This window comes from Grammomys surdaster, unplaced genomic scaffold, assembly GCF_004785775.1.
Source record: "Grammomys surdaster isolate TR1022 unplaced genomic scaffold, NIH_TR_1.0 181, whole genome shotgun sequence".
Classification (NCBI taxonomy): Eukaryota; Metazoa; Chordata; class Mammalia; order Rodentia; family Muridae; genus Grammomys; species Grammomys surdaster.
The window spans coordinates 1264207-1286639 of NW_021604626.1; the positions used below are offsets into that span (position 1 = coordinate 1264207).

The 22433-nt window shown below is 43.8% G+C and overlaps 1 protein-coding gene across 8 annotated transcripts in view; it reads right to left on the bottom strand.

The window, feature by feature from the left end:
• The window catches only part of Pard3 (par-3 family cell polarity regulator), a 556386-nt gene that overhangs the window by 6740 nt on the left and 527213 nt on the right, over positions 1–22433 (bottom strand). For all 8 annotated transcript variants that reach the window (XM_028767780.1, XM_028767787.1, XM_028767783.1 and 5 more), the window contains 2 exons: positions 12894–13014; positions 2530–2657 (listed from right to left, as the gene is read on the bottom strand). In XM_028767780.1, the coding sequence (XP_028623613.1) occupies positions 2530–2657; positions 12894–13014 (249 nt within the window). The remainder of the gene's footprint in view (positions 1–2529; positions 2658–12893; positions 13015–22433) is intronic.

Sequence of the window (22433 nt, forward strand, 5' to 3'; positions counted from 1 at the left end):
AGTTTATGGTTCACTCCACGACTGAGCTTATGTGTCAAACTACACTGGTGTCCCATGCACACAACTTGTTTGCATGAATCATCAGAGGTCAAGCTCCTCTGAGAAGATCAAAAACATGTCCCAAACTTGGAGTTGACTGTTGCTTATGAAGGCAGCCCACATACCCCTCTGACCTCCAGATAGAATCAACTTTCCCCATACCACTGCTTGCAGCAACTAGCTGTGAGAGGCAGGGCTGGCCGGCTCTCCTGCCTGACCATTCACCTATATGCCAAGGCTATCATGGAAGCCATTCTCCAAGAGAAGAGAGTATGAGGCTAAGGGTCCCTGGTCCTTCTTGCTGAAACTTATGTTAACTCTGGGATGTCTGCTTTTTTCATATCTGAAGTGAATGAAATGACTTAAACTAGGAAGATACAATCAGCTAGGACGGAAAGTTCATTTTTCTATTGTGGGAACAACACTCAAGCAGCTGTAGTGCTTCGAAGAGCAGAAGTCTGCTTGAGCTTTGGTCTAGCATGTGCTTCCTGGGAAAGGAAGGAAGACAGACAGACAGACAGACACACACACACACACACACACAGAGAGAGAGAGAGAGAGAGAGAGAGAGAGAGAGAGAGAGAGAGAGAGAGAGAGAAAGAGAGAGCGCTAGCTAGCTACAGGAGAGGAAAGTGGAAGAAGAAGAGGAAGTATGAAGAATGAATATGGTCACGCTAGATAACTCTGACAAGCATGGTCAATTGAACATTCAAAATATCGAAGAGTGTTGTGACTGTTCCCAATACAGAGATGACATATTTAAAGTCCACCAAGAAGTACTATGAGTATGTGCCAATTAACATGCCCAGGAGACCCCAGGGGACCTTCCTAAGTACCAGGGGCCCTCCAACATCATCTTCTTTCAATGTTTTCTTCACCCCTGCATCTTCTGCCTCTCTTACTTAGCGGCATTCTCCCTCATGATGTGAACTTTGTTAAAATTCATTTCAAAAGACTATTCTTAAACCCACTTGAAATAAATGAACCAACAACCTGCCAGTATAAACAAGAACACAGTCCCTAGAGCTCTGCCATAGAGGTCTGATGTGCCATGGCCCACCAATGTGGCCATGGAGGTGGGACCATAGCCAATGTGTAGACCTATCCCATCCTCATGCTTGCCTTTGAGATAGAATGTCAGCAACATGACCAATGGGAGGTAGTTTGACAGAGGCATCTCTCCAGATAATTTTCAAGGTGCTGCCTCTACCTTGCTTGAAATCACACAGGGGCCCTTTCCAAAGTCTCAAACCACACAGCACCACAGGGAGCCTCACACCTGATGACATTCTGAATTTCAGAAGGAAATCCCAGGGTGGCTATGGGCTCCAGTCACAAACAGTGGAGGATGCCAGTATGTCTGGGATTCAAATATGTTTGAAGGATTTACTGACTAGGACTCCGAGAAAGCCAATCATTTCCTTCATTTGTCTGAACTGTTTATTGGCAAGATGGAAAATCTCCAAAGAACCTTGCGTAGACTTAGAAACCTCAATGCCTCTTACCCAGCCCCAGCGTAGGCTAAGTGACCTCAACGGCTAATCCCTGTACAACCGCAAGATGAGGTGAGTGTTCCAAAGATATATAGTCTCACAAATGTAAAAGGACAGCTGAATGAACTGGTTAGCACATCAACACATTGTGTGTTGGTGGGAGCCTGCCTTATATCCCTCTTGGCTAACCACTGTGAATGTCCAGTTCCTTGGGGATGACATAAAGAAGATTACTTTTGCCTTTATCAGAAAGTGAAGCAAGTCCATTTCCATCTGGAACAGCCAATACACAGATAAGCACCCACCTTCTTCAAACTGTTTTGGCTCAAATTCACAAGTTTTCTTTGAGATGGAAAAACAAACATCTAATGGTCGTCACATAGAGGTGAGTGGTTTGGAGGAGTTTGAAAAATCTGTGGGGTTTTCAATGTTTACTCTGCACTGTAGTTCCTGGGAGGAAGACTTAGATGGAAACACAGTAGCGATTTCAGTGTGTGTATATATGCATGTGGCCAGCCACGTGACAAGAGTTCTGGCCCTTTCATAGAGGACACCTGGAGCAGGTGTCCCTCCCCTCATAAGCTTCTCTTGTTCGGCTGTCAATTAATGAGTCAAATACCCCTGGGACTCTCTACACTTCTATACAGAATGATGGTAGAGACAGAAGGCAATTAGAATGAAGTTTGTGGCCACCCATCCACATCATGCATGCACAGAGTGCTTGTTCCTGCTGGAACTAACAGAGCCTAGGTGCACACAGAAGTGTTCACCCCAGAACCCTAGAGCCAGACAAGCAAAACTATTGTTATATTCTCTTTTCACCAATAGGGGGCAGAATTGCACTTTTGGAATGCGCATGTTGGCCTTCTCCTTAGTGGTGCTGCCAACAGATGAGAGGTACCCCACCCAAGCCAAGCATGCTCATACTGCCCACTCCTTGGTGACTCTGGTCCAAGCTGGGAAGGCTGTTCCTATAGCGCCGAGGGCTGAGGCTCACCTTGGCAGTGAGCTGTACTGGCGCTGGGCCTGCTGGAAGCTCTCTCGCTCCTCCTGGCGCTGCCGTTGCACTTGAACCTCCACTGACACCGAATGGCGACCACTCTGTGATGCCGGCCGTGAGCTGGACTGTGGGAGAGAGACACAGCTTGTCAGTAAGAGAATAACACCTGCCTTGTCATACCAAGAGCGATGTCACTTCAGTTCTGGTTCTTTCATGGTGCTGGGGATGGGACCCAATGCTTGCCCATGCCAGGCAAGTACCCTGCCTGAATGACACTGCCAAGCCTCCAAAGCTGACTCTTACTAAATGACTTTGAAATGTTTTACAGACTCTGAAATGTTTTACAGACTCTATGATTTTATCTATCCACCTCAAGTTTGTTATTTTACTTTATTATTCTGAGACAGGGTGTCTTGTAACCCAGACCAGGCTTGGATTCACTGTGTGACTTTGAACTCCTAATCCCCTTGTCTCCACTTCCTGAACACTGGGATCAGGATGCCTGGTTTATGTGGAACCCAGGGCTTCATGTATGCAGGTAACCACTATACCAACCATGCTACTTCTCAGCTAACCACTCACTCAAGCTTCTTTGAGAAAAGAACTATATCATATCTTGGCTGAGTTTTTACAAACTCTACTTTAACTGTGGAGCTTGGTTTGGGCACATCATTAAAAACAGAGCGGCCAACTTGCTAGTGTTTCTTAGTGAGGCTTGGTAAATACTGACATAGATGGTAGCTGACATCTCTTACATAGTAAACACAAAGCTCAGATGACAAGTTAAAACCAGGCTGGGTGGTGGTAGTGCACACTTTTAATCCCAACACTCTGGAGACAGAGGAAGGCTGATCTTTGTGAGTTTGAGTCCAGCCTTGTCTACAGAGCAAGCTCTAGGACAGACGGAGCTACACAGAGAAACTCTGTCTAGAAGAAGGAGAAGGAGGAGAAGAAGGAGAAGTAGTAGTTGTTGTTAAAACTAAAATAAGAGGGCTGGTAATATAGCTCGGTTGGCACAATGGTCACAGAAAATGTAGGAAGTCCTAAAGTCCTGGCTTTATCTCCTGTATTGAATAAAATGGACATAGTAGAATACACCTGTGATCCCAGCACTTGGGAGATAGAAGCAAAAGAATCAGAAAGTGAAGATTCTAAATAGTGAGATTGACACCAACCTGACATGAGATCCTGTGTCAAAACAATCAGAAAACCAACCAACCAACTAACCACTGCAGTAAAAACAAAATAAAAATTTGCTACCATAACTGACAAAGGCAGGAGTTCATGGGCCTGTGACTTATGGCTTGCTGAGCTGGTGAACATTTAGTGGTTGTCTCTTTTGTCCTAGCAATGGTGAACAACATGGTAGATTTATTTTTATTATAAAAGCTCAGTTTTTAAACTAAAGACCAGCTTAAAGGAGGCACTGTTATCAAATAAAGGCCTTCCGTCTCCAAGGATGTTAGCTATTACCTTAGCATAGGTAAGCTAGTGCATACTGAATATATCAGTTTAAGTAACCCATCTCCCTTGGCCAATGGGAAATGGTAATTGGACAGGGTGAACCTAGCCTAAGAGGCATCTTTACTTCACCTGGCCATACACTCTGGCCAGCAGGTTACGTGTGGAGTGTATTTTTCATTTACAGTGGACTATCAAGTTTATATATTGTGCTGTGTAGATCAAAATAACCAGCAGCTTCACAGAATACCCAGAGGTAGCTTACTGCTACTCTCCTGTTGGCACTCCAGGACACCCATCTTGTAAACCATCTACCTTGTGCCCCTCTGTGACACTGAATTGTATTCCACGTGAAGAGTATTAGTTAAAAAGCTCCAACTGGTTTTTCTTTTAGCACTGAAAACCAGTGGCAGGCTATGACTCAATAATGGCTTTGTAAAGTAATGGCCATAGCTTTCATAGGAGAGTGTTAAGGTAATGTGAGACCTACTCCCTGAAGAATAGCTTACCCCCCCCCACACACACATACATCATTGGTGTCTGTCTAAAGAGAAACTCAGCAGCATCAGTTTCTCTCTTACTGCCAGGATGAAGCACCTTATGGACTGGGAAGCAATAATAAGACAATGTCCAGGTCATAGGTCTAAAGCAGATATCCTCAGCTGGCATATGATTAAAAAATTCCAATATAAAAGTAATGTGGCAAGCAGTTAGACTTTACAGTACTCAGTTTGTGTTAGTGGATATTCACAACCATACTAGCTAGGGCAGATGTGTGACAGAGGCTATATCCAACACAGTTCAAACAATGAATACACCATGTATCTTCAGCACACAAAGCACTGAGGGGGCAGGAAGTGTTTCAGTGGGTATAGTGTATGCTGTGTAAGCATAAGGATCCCCCAAACCTGCTTAAAAGCTGGGTATTGTGGTGGACACTTGTAATCCCAGACCTGGAGAGGCAGAGTCAGAAGGAGCCCTGGGGCCTACTGGCCAGCCTAATTGGTGAATTCCACTTTCAGTAAGAAATCTTATCGAAAGAAAGGAAGGAAGGAAGGAAGGAAGGAAGGAAGGAAGGAAGGAAGGAAGGAAGGAAGAAAAAGAAAGAAAGAAAGAAAGAAAGAAAGAAAGAAAGAAAAAGAAAGAAAGGTAGGTAGGTAGATGGCTCCTAAGGAATGATACCTGAGGTACACACACCACACACACACACACAGGATAGATAGATGATAGATAGATGATTGATAGATAGATAGATTTTCCCCAGTGAGTTCCTGCTTTGACGCACACAGCATGCTTTACATTAATGAAGACAGGTATCTTCTCTCCCTTCCATGAGGCAGGATGCCACTAAACTACTGGGTGGTGACATACCTGCTGGAGCTTTGGGAACATCACCAGACAGGGAAAATATAAAGTGAAAACTGCATGGTTCATACTGCACCCCTAAAGTGCCCTGTTCCCTTCCTCCTTGCAATGGCAAGCTACCCACACATGTCAGGAAGGAACTGGCATTCTGCAATAGGATTCAGTAAGCAGCAATTTAAGCTCACGCTGTTTTCTGACACACTGCTTGCGGGGACGTGAAAAGAAAATGGAAGATCTTACGGAAACGCAGATATATTTTTAAGTTGTTTCTCCCAGAGGCCTGAAAACCTGATTCTGATAGAGGGGGAAAAAAGTTGAAGGGCTTTTGTTTCTTCAACTGTGCACCTTCTGACATCGTTCAAACCTTGTCAGTTGTAAGTATATACTGAAGCTCTGGCAGGCTCCAGGAATGATCAACATGGGGGCTGCAGCATGCACAAGCAAATGACTGAGGTGCTGACAAACTGACACCTCATCTAATCAGACAGAAACTTCAGCCTCACCATCCTTACTTCACACCCCCTTCTTCCAAACCTACAAAAGGGCATGCCAGTCATGACAGTTGCCTTCATCTTTAAGAGGTAACTCTAATAGGCCACATGTCTTAGGGAAGATTGTATACATGACTGGTGCATAGCAACAAGTCAATAAAATCACTCTGGCAACATTTACACTTGTCCGGAAATTAAAAGTAACTTTAAGCTTGGGAGATAACTCAGTTGATGACTTCCAAACCCAGAACCAATGACAAGAAGAAGGAGGAGGAGGGAAAGAAGAATAAGGAGGGAGAGGGGAGGAAGAAGGAAAAAGGAAGAGGATAAGGAAGAAGGAAGAGGAGGAGGAGGATCTGGAGCTGCCAGGTTTGCACATATGATTATAATCCAAGCAATGGGGAGGTAAAGACAAAAGGGGTCCTAGGTCTCACTAGACAGCCAGTCAACCAAAGCAGTGAGCTCCAGGTTCAGCAAAAAAACATATCTCAACAAAAAGAACATGGATGGTACCCAAGAAATAACCGAGGTTGTTTTGGCCTCCACATGCATATACATGCACCTGCACATACATGATAATACACATACACACACACAGAGTAACCTCTCAAAGGTTCAATGCAGATCTCATAAGCATTATGAGAACAGTTGATAAGAGGCAATCCTACCTTCAAAGGCTATATACTTCAGCCCCCATGACAGAAGCACAGACATGTATCTGAATCAAAAATTACAAAAACTAAGATACAAGGAAGAGAGAACATGTAACCCTACAAAAGGAATCCATGTTTTCAAACACGGCCATCAGAAACATCAAAGTGTTTGGGGGTGGGGGTGTGTGGTGAGCAGAGTGTTGGTTGCACAAGTACGAATGCCGGAGTTCAGATCTCCGGGGCCTGCAGGACACACAGGCCAGCCCATTTGCAGCTCCTGGTTCAGTAAAGGTCCTGTCTCAAAATGTAGTAAAGAGTAAAGAAGAAGCAGTCTCTACAGTGACCTCTGGCACACACTCACATGCCACACACACACACATCAGACACAGACACACAAACATACACACACTCACACATAGGCAGATACATAGATATACCAGACACACACACACACATACACTTAGGCATGGGCAGACACACATACCTCACACCTGCATACAATACTCACAAAAGAAACAGTTGTACAGAAAATCCACATGCCAGCCAAGTGTCCCAACCCTGAAATTCATGCAAAGAAGCAAAGCTGCTTTAGCTGCCAATTACAAAATCATCTAGGTCTTGTTTGTTATGAAGTTGGTTAAAAGAGATGACCTTTTAAATTTAAAAAAAAAAAAAAAAAGCCCCAAGTGCCAGGTCTAAATAAGAAAAGACACTATAAGATTGAGGTGAATATATGGTTGTTAGAGAGTACAATGGAGTCTCTTTCTTAAAACCACAAGAGAAAAATATGCCTGTTGCTTTTGTAAGTGAATTGCAAAATACTGATGTTTATCATGATTAGAAAGATGCTACTTCAGGCCTGAAAAAGGTAAAAAATGTGTGTGTGTGTATGTGTTTCATTCTGGGAAAGAAAATCTATGAAAGACCTCCACATAGTGCCACTGAATTTGCATCAAGTAAGCATTCCTTGCAGCTAATAAAAATTATTCTTTGGTTATTTACAAAAATAAAACAGAAAGACAACTAGCTAAAAATAACAGGCTAGTGAGGAAGACTATATAGATACAATGTAAAGTTTCAATAGTAATTAGAACTAGGCAATATGTATCTTTTTACAGATTATTGTAAAGGTAGCAATAAATAATTGTTAGTTTACTGATAGTTACATACAGATTTCATAGTTTAGAACATACTCACTTAATTTCATATAGATAGGAAAATAGTGTAAAATATGCATATATACATGCAGACCATGTGTTTCCCACTTTCTACCTGAATATGCATAATAAAAGTTTCCAAATTTTACATGTGCCCTAGGCACATTTGGAAAAAAATAAAAGTTTGTGTATTTTAGATAAAAATGACAAAAAAGAAAAAAAAACAATACCTCTTTAAGACAGTGGGTTCTTATTTAGCAAGCTCAACATACGTAACTCTCATATGTATTCCATACTGATTAAAATGACAATTTAAGGGTCTGATAGTGGGTAGAAGTCTTATCCAATTAAGTCACACAAATTATTCACTCTGATTAACTGCGGATACTGCTAATGACGGTCATTATCTTCTATAGTTCTGTTATTTACAACTTTAACCACAGTGAAGCGATCTTATGTCTATCCCCCATCCAATACTTGGCCCTGTTTAACCTCCCAGATCAGATGGGACTGGGAACCCTCAGGGTGGTACAACTGAGACAACTCTTTGTCTGTTTTGGTGTCTCAGTCCTCTGCTAAACTCTTGTTCTGTCAAACTCTTGTGGGTTCTGAATGCTAGGAAGCTTAAGTGTCACTAAGAACTTGTGTAAAAGCTGAAAGGTCCTCGGAACACTGTTTTCCCTGAATTCTTTATAAAGGCATGCTTTGGCATTCATGCAGTCTCTCCATCAGTGCTCCTGTCTGTGAGACTTTCCTACCTGAAGTGCCTGGTACCTTGAGAACTAGGTATAGATCTACAGAGCAAGCCATTAGCATCAACAGCTCATAGCACCCAGCAGGCCTTCTCTGTAGGGAACAGGACTCACGAGCACATAGAAGTTTGCCTACAAGGAGCCTAAAGCAAGGGGTCTACTTTGCTGTAGCAAGGGGCTTTCTCCATAAGGAATTGATACCCCTATGTTGGTAAAACAGCTTTCTCTAGAAACATTTCCAAGAAAAGGACTCTCCATGCAGTGTGAGCTGCAGCCATGGGAAGAGGCTGATACCTTCTGAATGAAGGACAAGGGACGACTAAGAAGCAGCAGCAGCAGGTGCTTTGCAAGTCATTAACGCAATGAGAACAAAACCAAACCTTCAGTTCTCAAATCCCCTGGCCTGCAGGAAGCAACCAGGGATGCAGACCAACCCTGCCTTGCACTGTGCTCCTGATGAGATCAGACAAGGCACTAGTAGGAGGATAGAAAGAACCCCTGTAAGCCCACACCTTCCAGGAAGATGGAAGAAAAGGCAGATTTTCTGTTCCTTTTAAGAGTGCAAGGAACAAAGCCAGCTCAGGAAGGATGAGGACATTCATACTGCACAGGGTCAGTTTTGTTCCTTGAAGGATTAACATACTTTTGGTCACTACTGACTGGGAATAGAAAGGAATTAGCAATATTATTAAAGTCTCTGTTATCCCACTGCTTAGTTGCTTCAGCCAGCACATTGCTGGTGGGTTGCGTGAGTCCCCTGGCATTCTGTACTTTTGTGTGTACAGCCTGCAATTTAATTCTTTTTGAGCAACCATAGGTTCCATCTAAACCCAATATCCCACAATAACGAGGACCCCAACACCTCAGCTACCTTTCAGTAACTTGCCCTAAGTTACTATAGGGAAGAGTTAAGGCTTTGTTTAGGCTGCACCTGCATGAGTGGAGAAGAACCTGCTTTTCCTCTTCCTCAAGCTGAGAGAGAATACTTTGCAATGACAGAGCTCAGAAATTTTCTGGGCCTGTGCTCTTCTAAAGGTCTTTTGTGCCACAAACCAGCTCTTTCTAACCCAGATACTGCCTTGAACAAAGGCCCATGAGCAGGTGCATTCCACACTGCTGGGGTTTACACTGAACATTTTCAATATAGATGAGGTTTTAGGGCTACTTGCAGTAATTTTTGCCACAGGGAGCTCTGTAGATGGAGTCATTGGCTAGGAAACTCTGTGTGATACATTTGTAGATGAAGTTGTTGACTAGGAAACTATGTGATACATCTGTAGATGGAGTCATTGGCTAGGAAACTCTCTATGTGATACATTGTAGATGAAGTTGTTGAGCAGGAAACTATGCGATACATGTGTAGATGGAGTTGTTGACTAGGAAACTATTCAATACATCTGGCTACACTGTGAATGAGTATTTTGGCTTATATGCGCTATGTTTTCCATACAGGTTGAAGATACACACTTGATGTTCTTTAACAATCAAACAAGTATGGACTGTTACAACATGTGATACCATTCTCTGACATCTTCCAAGTACAGGGGAGCCACCAGGTCAGAAAACACATGGGAAGAAAGAAGATTCCCAGCTACTGAAGGGACAATAAAAACCAGAGGAGCTTGCACTCTACAAGGCTACACTAGCAGCTCTTCCTGAGGGAACAAGGAGAGCTGATGTTAAGAAGACTGAGCAGAGCAAGCAGAATGATGGTTGCTGTGAGCTCACTTATGTGATCAGCAAAGGGGAGAGACCTCAATTGTTTGCAAATGAAAAAGGAAAAGAAAAGGTCAACCTCAGATTCACAATTTAGGAAATTATTCCATACCTAAGATAACCACTTTGCCATTCCAATCACTGCCTGCTCTGTCATCATGAGAAACAATACATAGGCCATACTGTCTGTCTAAAGTTACAGTGGCACCTGGAACACTGTAATCTGACCTATGACCTTTGGTAGTTGAATTTCCAAAGTGCAAGGTTTTCTCCGATCTTTTCTCTAGGGTGATTGCTACTATTAAAGAGATAGTGTGGAAACACCCAAACACAGACACTTCCCTCATTCAACCTCTGTAAAATCCTTCCAAATTCTCTCAATGAAAATATCCTACACTATAAGACAGTCACTTAGCCTCAAAATTGAAGTTCCTCCAGTTGGATACAATGCCACCAGTCAGAAGCCAGGAGTGGTAGCCAGACCTGTAATCCCAGTACTCAGGAGGCTGAGGCAGGAGGATTGAGAATGGCTTTTTTTGCATCAGCTCCATTGCAGGGTTTTAGGAATACACAACTTTCTATCAAGGCTTTGTTCTTTCGTACTGCATGATGGCAGGACACTGTGAGCACTCAGGAAGTTTACAAATCAAGTCATTAACTGAAAAGTGAATGCTGGGAAGATGCTGGACTGAAGCCACATTCCTGGGTAACTGGTGGTGTGCCTTATAGCAGACTTCGTGAACTGACAAGCCGTGCAGGGGCTTACAGGTTAGCAGAGAGTGTGACAACTGCTTCCATCTGCGGTGGCTGCATTCTCCATTGGCTTCATACTGTGCCTGGTACTATCTTCAGGTATAGTTAACTATCTATTGACTACACATTACATAAGAACCCTGCTTTAGGAAACCTCTTAGAGATAGATGGAGTCAATCACGACAAACAACAAGTGTACATTACCACAATTCCATCCTGTTGCTACAGAGATGACTCAATTTACCAGAGTATAAATCAAATCCCTTATAATGAAAACACTACTAAAGGCAGAATAGCTCCAGAAGACAACTGGATATTTGTTTAGACAGGATTGCTTTATAACACCGAAGGTTGGGCAAGGATGGACTTGGGACATTTTCACACCTGAACGCTGGTATCACACTGCCATTGGTCATTCTAAGGCTGGTCTTCCTCAACCGATCCAAGATGAGGACTGTCACCCCAATGCAGCTTTCAGGGCTTTCCTGAAATCATCTGTATGATCATTGAGCTCCTTGATCGGAAACTCTTGAAGATCTCTTGCTTTACCCAGTACACTGGATGAATTGGTTACTAGGAGCAAGAAGGACTGGGAGGTCACCCTGACATTCCAGAAGGAGACATGTGGAAGGTGAGCATAGCCATGCTCTCTCTAGAGCTCTTCCTTCACTCACTCTTCTCTCACACTAGCCACCTGTCAAATTCACCTCAATTGAGAGGGCCAGCCTTCCTCTGGTCAAGGACCTTGTGTCTAACTCAAGTCTTTTATAATACCATTCTTTCTCCACCCCATCCAGAAATCTGGTACAATGCCTTTTTGAAAGGACTCATCAACCTCTGGGTACTAGTCTCCTCAGCTTCTGTACCTCAAGTGCAAGGACAGCAAAGCTGTCCTGCTATGGTTCTGGCCATTCTTACTTACTCTTGATCTATTGGAGTGACCCATCTTCTAGCTGTACAGGTTCCCCCTACTCAGACTAACCAGCCCTGACCCCAGAATCCTTATCAGGATTGTAGCACATCCTGGCTTTTTGTTGGTCTCTCTCTCCCATCTCAATCATAGAGTTTCTTAGTCCTCCAGACAGTCACTGGGGGCTGAGCTACCACCAGGGCTAGAAGTTCCAACACCCAGAGGAGTGTTTGCCTCTGTGAACAGCTCTCTTACTGACTCACTCCAGCCCTCCCCCAGAAAGCCTTCCAAACAAACCTTCTCTGTCTCTAACCCCAACTCTGTTACCATCTCTCTACCCAGAAGTCCCACCAGGTTTCACAGATGCAAGACACAGGAGTAGCAGCCACAGCTTTGTTCTATGGAGATCATTCAAGTGGCTGCACATAGTATGGACAAGAAGAGAGGTGAAATCAGATAAACAGGAATTTGACAAATACTTGGCAGGGCTGGGATGTGGCTCAGTTGGTAGAGTGGTTGCCCAGGATGTGTGATGTCCTAGGTTTGATGCCCAGCACCACAGCTAACTGGCATGATGATGAACATGGTTGGGAAGCAGAGGCAGGAGGATCAGGAGTTCAAGGTTTTTCTTGATTATATAGTGATTGGGGGGCCAGCCTGGGCTATACGAGGCCCTGTCTCAATAAAACAAAACAGAACAAGACAAAAAGTAACAAGGAGGAGGTTAGAGAACAGAGAATTATCAATCTCCGTCTCATAGATAGAGAGGATCATGAGCTGAACTTACGTTGGCTCTGCTCTACAGAAAGGCACTGAGTAAACCTAATAACGAATGCAGCGGAGAGCAGACATTCTGTGGTGGTGTCTCGTCATACGGCTATTTTGAACCTATTACACCGCGGACAGATGGTAGAACAAGATACAAAATGAAATTAGCAATGATGGAACCCAGATGGAAATGAGGGAAAGGTCAGAATGCTAAAGGTCAGAGGGATTTGGCTCCATCTTGTCTTATTTCATAAAGGACTGAGGTCATAGCTCAGGGGCCTCTCTTGCAAGGCAGCTGTTAGCCTATTTGCTGGGCTGAGGAACCAAACACTCACCCAAGATTGCTCAAAGCTGTAGGTACGGCGCCGGTCTTCCACATCCTCATCCTGTTTGGCTTGCTGGAACTCTTGCCGTAGACGCTGTATCCGGTCATGGTTGCTAGGAGTGGATCGATTGCTAAAAGAGAAGAGGCAGCCGTGAGCACCCTCAAGGAAAGCAATCATAAATCCCAGTTGTGAGGAGGAAAGAAGGGCAGCTAGCTGTGGAATGTTGCTCAAACAGGAAGTGGATTGCTAGCTGAGGGATGTTGCTCAAACAGGAAGTGGATTTTTACAACAAAATCTGGGCATTTGAAATGGTCATTTGTTCTCAGGACTTCGGCTCACTGCCGCTATTCCGGCAGAGCTCTGAGAGGGTGAACTGTGTTGGGAGAGAGACCTCTTTTGTAGTGATCTTTCAAGGTCTCCCTTCCTTTCTATAATTTGGTTAGGTGGTGGTGGCAAAAGTTTGGAAGTATGTGGCTTTGGCCATCAGAACAATTAGGGTCCTGACTAGCTTCTCCAGCTCTCTAGCCTGGAACATACTATTCTTCTTTGACTTTTATATATGAAGCAGAGATCATTATCTTCCATAAATATCATCCTAAACAAGTGACATGAGACTAACCTCCCCCGCAACAAACAGCAACAACATGCAGCCTCACAAACCAGGTGTAGCATATACCGATGGTTCTGACATCAGTGTGGGCAACTAAGGCAGGGGGAATCAAAAGTTCTAGCCATGCCTGAGCAGTTTAGTGAGATTCTGTCTCAAATTAAAAACAAAACCAAAAATTAAAATGAAGCTGGAGATATAGCTCAGGGGTACAAAGTTAGCCTAGCATGTTTTCTCTGCAGAACTGCAAACAATAAATGTATATGCGCCTGTGTGGGTATCTCTGTGCATATATGATTGTATGTTTATGCATGTATGTATCTGTGTATGGATGGATGTTTGTGTATGTGTGTGTAGTATGTGCATGTGCATACATGTATGAATGTATGCATGTCCTCACTGATATGCAAGACTGCAGCATATCGCTATTTCATCAGCTCCCTGTTCACATGTCATCAAGGACACGTACAAGATATAATTTTCATGGTATAATGAGAAATGTAGAAAAATCAAGTTAGGGTAGTGTTTGAGCAAACCACTTGCTTAAACAATGGTGCTTTCATTTTGTATAGCACCGAGCTTCCTTTTGTAGTAAGAACAGCTGTAAAGACTGGTAGAGAAGGTGGTTTCCCCTCACCCTACCAAATGTGGAAACTGACATTTTAAAGGGGCCCGACTGGCAAATGTTTTGGGTGGATTGGTCTGAGAACATGAAAGTTAACAGGTCTGTTAAATGGGCTGTTTCAAGTCAGGCAGCTGCTGGTGCAGTCTCGAAAGTTCCCTCCATGCTTCTAAAGCATGCAGGCCACTATCCCTACTGGCTTTTTAAAATAGAGATATAGCTATCTCTTGTTCCAGGACATTCATACTAGCTACCAGCCTACAGCTCCTCCTTTTCCATGCTACCACTGACTGCCTAGGCATGCTATGGTCGAGATGCCAGCGTAGCGACAGAGCATTTTACAACAATACTGTCCCTTTAACATTACTGTTCCTTTACTTGCTCCCAACGTACATCAATGGGAGGATGATCAGAGGCAAGAGTAACTATCAAAGTGCTCCGACCTTACCAGGACCACTGCTCAACTGTTTCCATGCAGTAACTGTACATTTATGGGTCTCATGAAATCCAAGCAAGTGATGAAAACCAATCTTCCAAAGTCTGTGACGAGGTGAAAGTCACTCCCCAACAAGGTGACTGACAAGGTCCTTAATTTCAGTTTTGGTAACCTCAGTGGCCTTCTGGGATCAGCCCTAGAACTCTCCTGGGCCTTGGTTTCCAAATATGCCCCATTCCTATTCTTCCCTCTGGTTTCTTTCAGCCTGTGTTCTATAGAATTAGACCGGCTTGTCCTAAACCAGCAACCCCACTTTTCTGGCTTTAGCTGAAGGCGGGCTGTGATACTTTCATGATTGATGATGATGACTTCCAAGGATGGGAAGGCCATCAAGTGCCCTTTGGGAATACCCATTGGCAGTGTGGAGGTGAGACCTGGTTCCAAGAGAGGGAACTATTGTAGCAGCTTACTTATTTCTCAGGCCAGGCTGTGATGGGCCAATCATTCAAATCTGGGCTTTGAAAACTCAGAAGAGCTCTTTTGCCAAGAAAGCCAAAGGAGATTTAAATATTCATTAGCAACAGTGACTAATCTCTACACATCCCAATCAACCTAGATTAGGGCTAGGGCCAATTTAAAGCTGGTCTTTTTCTTTTCTTCCTATTTTCCCCACCCTGGTGAGGAATAAAATAAAAACACCACCAAAGTAGATTCAAGGGATAACTGAGACAAAAGAAGTCTTAATGAGGAATCTAGAAATTGCATTTCCAGAGACCCCACATCATGGGGATCTGTACAGAGATGGCGAGGCTTTAGGATGCTCTCTATGAACATACAAAAGATACCTTTGGAACAAATGCTAACAGTCTTCTCTTGTAATACTGGCTTGGGTGTGTGCATGAGTATGTGCATGCATGCATGGTGTGTGTATGTGTGTGTGTGTGTGTGTGTGTGTGTGTGTGTACTATCTGAGGAAGATCTGCTTTAGTTCAATAATGATGTAGGTTTTATTTTGCTGAATTCTGAGCCCTGTTCTACAGAGACTTCTGGCCCATCATACATGCATGGTGTAGTGGGACTTAGAGGTCCTTAGAAACAGGACACCTGGCTTGGAGCCTTCTGATGGGCCTTATGTGATTTTCCCCTATTTGTGTTAAGTGTAAGTGGAGCTTCTGCAGGCCTGCTAAATTGACACTCTTGGTATACAGGGTGATGGCACAAGTTGCACTGGTCCCCGCTCACTGGTCTGAGAATGACCACCTAGGAGAATATGGTAAGTGTGCTGCTTATGAAGACTGAGACAGCCAGTCAGGGCAGGGCTCAGGAGTACATTCAACAAGCAGGCTCTATAGCTGGGCTGGCTCCAGTGCCTCACTGGCAATTAATGGGGGTAAAAAGTCCATGACACAGGGGTATCTATATACCACAGGGTGGGGCTAAGATGAAGGGGGGGGGCCAGCTCTAGGGTCCAGCAGGCATAGAATGCCATTCAATTTACCTTCAGTGTGTGTGTGTGTATGCTCATCTTTCTGTGGATTCATATGCAGATACATGTGGAAGGCAGAAGTCAACTTGGACATTGTCCCTCAGGTTCCACTTATTAGGACCTGGGGCTCATTGATTAGTCTAGACTGGCTGGCCAGGAAGACTCAGAATTTGCCTCTCCATGTCTTTATGTTGGGATTATCATGCCCAGTCTTTTTTTTTTTAACATGGGTGCTGGAGATCAAGCTTAGTTCCCTGTGTGTGTGCACAGTAGTAAGAATGTTACCAACTGAATTAACCAATCCTAGCTCCTTCCCTTCCTTCCTCTATTCCTTCCTTCCATTTGTTTTTGGTTTTCCAGACTTGGTTTCTCTGTGTAACCCTAACTATCCTGGAACTCACTCTGTAGACCAGGCTGACCTTGAACTCTGAAATCTGCCTGCCTTTGCCTCCTAAGTGCTGAGATTAAGTGTGTGCCACCCCTAGCTGGAGCAGTGCTGGAGAGCTCCCCCTGGTGGTGTGGATAAGGTAGAGCTGGCAGGCTGACCACCACCCAGGCCCAGATCCAGGACTCTGAATCAGACCATCTCAAAAATCTGTATCATCTGTGGATGGTTGATACCCACGAAAAGGCCAGACCTGCTGTTCCGAAGCTACAGGCTCTCCAACACACAGGGCAACAACAGGAAAATGGGAAGGATCCAATATTGGTAGTATCACAGAAGCCAGATATCCCGGATCAGAACAATGACTCATTGCAATGAACATTCTCAAGTGGAGATGTGTGGACAGAGGGGTATACTGTGGGATACACTGTGATATACTATAGCTTCCACGATGAGATGTTTTCTATGCTTTGTTTTGATTGTTTTGTTGTTGTTGTTGGTTTATGTGTGTGTGTATGTGTGTTATTGGGAGAGGAGGTTGCAAGGGTGAAGGGTAGGTATGAAAGGACAGGGAGAGGAGCAGGACTGCACTACATGATGGGAAAGCCTCAACAAATCAATAAAAGATTTGTTAAAAAAAAGAGAAAAAAAGAAAAAAAGAAAGGTGTGCACCACCACTGCTCAGCCTCTTTGTTTTTTAAAAACGGAAATTATAAATATGGTTTTTACTTTAAATTTAACAATTGTATTTTTATTTTGATTCAAGACAAGCCAAACACAAGAGGGCAGTTGGCAGCCAGTAGCTGCCTCTACTTGATATTCTGCACTTCTATTTTTCTGTTTGCTTTCCTAAGTCATTTATTTCCATGGCATCAACTGCAGCCCTGTGGTCTCTGGACGGCAGTCCTGAGAAACAGATGCAATCGGTTTGGAGGTAGGGTTCAAACAGGCCGTGGGTAGAAAATATTGGTGGTGGGGTGGAAGCTGTTAAGATCATGATGTAATTTTATTTTTACTGTATGTTTTTATATGTATGGGTGTTTGACAGGCATGCATACCATTGCATCATGTGTATGCAGTGCCCACAATGGCCACAGGAGGGCATCAGATCCCCTGTAACTGGAGTTAACAGAAGATTGAGACAACACGTGGGTCCTGGGAATTGAACCAAGGTTCTCAGGAAGGAAAGCTAGCATGCTTAACCACTTTGCAATCTCTCTGCCCCCTTAACTTTTTAGAAGTTTGGGACTTTATCAAACTACTCATTAAAATCTCGAGAATGCAACCTCTTGGTGCGAGAGAAACAAACCTTTTTCCTCCACTGCTCAGGTACTTGGCAGCAACTTACCTTTACCAATTGAGCCATTTCACCATGACTATGACTAACTTTTAAAATGTTGTTATTCTGTACATAGTTAAGCATGCTGATAAGTTACATGGAGCTCATATGGTGTTAGGTGTTACAAACCTAGACAGGATTTAAAGTACATGGGCATATGTTCATAGATTTTATATGCACATATCCTTTAACATCATATAAGGAATTTGGGTATCCACAGATTCTGGTATCCAAAAGGAATGCTGGGTGGCTACCAAAGTGTACCAAATATCTGAAAACAGGCATCATCCTTACAGCCTCTTAATCCTCCTTCTCCTTCCAATACAAATTAAACCTGGACACACTCTCTTGTGGGTCTGAATTCTGGACCCATCTTCTTAGAGGAGCAAAGAGAGTTTGCAGAAAGGAATGCTTAATGTAACTGATGAATTCTTTACAGACTAAAAATACCGTGGCATTTGCATTTTTAATTATGCAACAGAACTCTGAAAACCTAGGAGCAAGGGTAGAACATTAAGACCTCAAATTCAAATGGAGTGCCCCTGGCCATGTCCAGGGAAGGTGTGAATGCCAGTATGAAGGTGGACAATAGGCTTAACTGGATTGTGGCCAGCCTTCTCTTGTCCGCAAAGGAGACAGTGATGGTTATATATGATAATGAAGAAGGAAGTAGCTAAATATGGTACGGGATACATTTTTTTCAAATAGTTCTTCCTCCCCCACTCTCTCTTTTCAGCTTTCAGAATTCTACCAGGAAATCAAATTCCACCTCCCTGAACCGTTTCCTAACTTTCCAGGCCAGCTTTGTGCTTAGTTCTCCCCCAGCTGTCCTCTGATGAAAACACATACATCTTTTCCTCAGTCCTACTCGCAGCCATCGCTAGTGGCTTGTGGCAGAGCCCACTATCCAACAAATATTTGTGAAGCTTACACTTGAAAGTGGCTCCCAGGTCCCTCACCTTCTCGTGTGCTGCCTTTCTGAAACTCACCCTCAAGTCTGGACAGGACCTATATTTGTTTCTAGTCACCATTGTTGGATGTGTGTGATTACACTTAGGCGACCACCTAAGAATAGGGTGTCCACGCTGCTCACGTCTGGAATCAAGCTGCCTGCCCCAAGTTCCACAGTTGCAAAGAAAGAGCAAGGAGGTCTGGACTTCCCCGCAGAACCCCCATGGAATAGCCAGCCTCACTGACCTCACTGCTGTCCACTGTGAGACCCTGACCAAAGGATCTGGCTGAGGCATGTCTGGACTCCAGACCCACAGAAGTGGGATGCAGATGTGTGCTGTTTGAAATGACTGAACTTGTGTTAATTTGTTAGGCAGAGAAAACATAGCTCACTGATATTGGTCATGTCCAGATGGCTTACTCTGTCCAACAGAACATCTATGGAAATGATAAGAACAGGGACTTGTTATGTGACTGACGTGGGTATGCTCTTTCATGCTCTTGACAAGAACATTTCCACAGTATAAGAATATAAACAAGACCAGGGAGATAGCTCAGTCAGTAATTTCCATGTAAGCACGGGCCATCAGATTTGATTCCCAGAAGCTATGTAGAAAAAGCCAGATATGGTGACATACCCTTATAATCTGTGTATTATTCAGACTTTCTACTGCTGAGATAAAACACTACAACTACAAACAGCTTGAGAAGGAAAGGTTTCTTTCAGCTTACAACTCTCAGGTCACATTTCCACAGCTGAAGGAAGCCAGGGCAGGAACTCAAACAGGGCAGGGAACCTAGAGGAATTCTGCTTACTGGCTTGTATTCACAGCTTACTCTATCTGCTTTCTTAGAGCACCCAGGACCACAAAGGGTGATGTGGCCCACAGTGAGCTGGGTCCTCTCACATCAATCGCTAATTAAAATATATCACAGGCCTGTCCACAGAGCAATCTGTTTTCTCAACTGAGGGTCACTCTTCCCAAAGGATTCTAGTCCATGCCAAGTTGACATAAAAACTAACAAGCAAAATCTGTGGAGTGGAAACAAGTAGATGCCTGTTGACTTGTCAGTCAACCTAGTCAGAGTGGCAAGGATCCCTGTCTCAAAAAAACAAGGTTGACAGAGACTAAGGAAAACACCTGAGGTTGACTAGCTACATATTTAGGCTCATACACTCATATGTGTACTATACCTGTAGACACAGACACAGACACACACACACACACACACACACACACGAGAGCAAGAGAGGTGGGGAGGAACATAGAACTAAACTAAGACTATAAGCATCAAGGCTGAGGGAACTTGAGCAGAGCAGAACCTGACCAGTCTTTACTAGGTCTTTTGCTATGTACCACCCACACAGCAGTGCGCTCTCTAGATCTCCCTCCCTCAAACCCTCAGGCACTTACGCTCCACTCCCAGCTCACTTATGTTAGAGAGTGGCATGGGATGGCTCTCACTTACTAAAGTGACCTAAAAATACACACAACTCTGTCCTTATACTGGAACCAAATAAACATGGCCTGTTGCAAAAACAGGCTCCTCAAAAGGGCAGAGAAAATGGATGCTTGTTGTTCAGGGGGAATTCTGACACTATCATTTATAAAAATGGTCCCTGCAAAGTTCTGGCCTGAAAGAAAGTTCACCAAGTAAACACTGGTATAGAAGATACGACTAGAAAATCAATGTCCACTATGTACCCTAACAAATAAAGCCATGGAACACTACAGATATGGAGAATGTTCCATAGATATCGTCCCAAATGCTCAGGATGACTTACACTCTGTTCTGAAAAATCAGTACTCAAGAAAATTTGGGTGTTTCCCCATAGCCTGGTCAGCCTTATGTCCCTAGTGTCTATGTGTGAAGGAGACTGTGGTGGTTTGTATATGTTCAGCCCAGGGAATGACACTTATTAGGAGGTGTGGCCCTGTTAGAGTAGGTGTGTTACTGTGGGTATGGGCTTTAAGACTCTCATCCTAGCTGCCTGGAAGCCAGTCTTCTGCTAGCAGTTTTCAGATGAAGATGTAGAACTCTCAGCTTCTCCAGCATCATGCCTGCCTGGATGCTGCCATGCTCCCGCCTTGATGATAATGAACTGAACCTCTGAATCTATAAGCCAGTCCCAATTAAATGTTGCCTTGGTCATGGTATCTGTTCACAGCAATAAAATCCTAAGACAGAGATCCAGGAGTTGACAGAGCTTGCTCACAAAGTCACCTACAAGGAGATATTCATTTAGGGTCCTGAGCTTATCAGGTAGACTTCAAATCATCAATTTCAACAGGAGAGCTGCTCAGCAAATGTTCATTAGCCATGCCAGCCTCCATTCTAAGCCGCTTCACTTTTGCCTGATCCCCAGCCCTAACAATTTACTTCCTGGCCTAAGCTCAAAATTCTATTCCAAACGCTAGTGAATTTCACACCTGTGCTCGGCACCCAATTACTGGAGATGCAAAGGGGCCATTATTCTAGTCCTAATTAAAACACAAGAAGTTAATTTCCAGATATTTCAGATCCTGGAAATAATGCAGCCTATACTTAAAGTTTTTCCCTGCTGAGAAGTTCCATCACTTTGTCAGTTATCTATTCATCTATGTGTGTGCACATGCATACACATGTGTACAAGAAGATGATGCTAGGTGTTTTTTTTTTCTTGATCACTCTCTATTTTATTTATAGAGATAGAGCAGAGCCCTTTGCTGAACCTGGGCCCACAATCATCCGTTTTGCTGAGCTGGACCTAGGATCTTCGTGACTCTGACCCCCCCCCCCCGGACTAGGATTACAGAACGTGCACCACCCACCCACACATCTTTTTATACATGGATTCTGGGGATCAAACACAGGTTCTCATGCTTGCACAGCTGAGCCATCTCCGCACTCCTCAAAACCATTATTTCTCAAAGCATGTTGACTGAGACAAACAAGTTAATTCCCTTTCTTGTAGAACTGCCTTCTCCTGGTGTCTAAAAGTGCATTCCTATTTTGTCCCAACACTGAGTCATAGATGTCACTTAAAGCAACAGGGAGACTGGAACAGAAAGAGACTAACCGTGGGAGCAACTGATGTGGGGCATACTCGTCAAGCAGTCTTGGAAACAGGCAGCCACAACTAACAACACCTCACATCATTGAGCAATGTCTCACTGTGATGTCGACCATGGATGTGAGGGTTGTAAGCCTTTCAGGACAGTCAACATGATAGAGCAGAGGCGGATAAGCTCTTAAACAGAGACAGGAAATTGAGGAGGGGGTATCGCTGCACTCAGGGATCCAGGCAGAAACACCAAACCATGATGGTACATGCTAAAAGCAGAGGAATCCACCTCCTGACACTGAGTTTGTTCTATGCTGGTTAGCAATTCCATAGAATAATCCTGATCTTCCGTTGCCAGAGAAATAGTTTTCATCTACACACATCAGAACTAAGTTGCTATAGATTAGTAAGCAAATATAGATTCTTCATTAAATTCATTGCACCCATCTGTTAGAAGGGAACACTCTCTTTTGTTTTTCCTCCTGACATTCAAGTCTGGAGCATTCTGCTCAGCCAGAGACACAAGTAGCAAGGCAGAAATGGGTGTGGAGATCTGTCCTCTGAGACATGGTGGTTATTCTTAGGGAGATGAAGAAGTTGAGAGTCTCTCTCTCTCTCTCTCTCTCTCTCTCTCTCTCTCTCTCTCCCTCTCCCTCTCCCTCTCCCTCTCCCTCTCC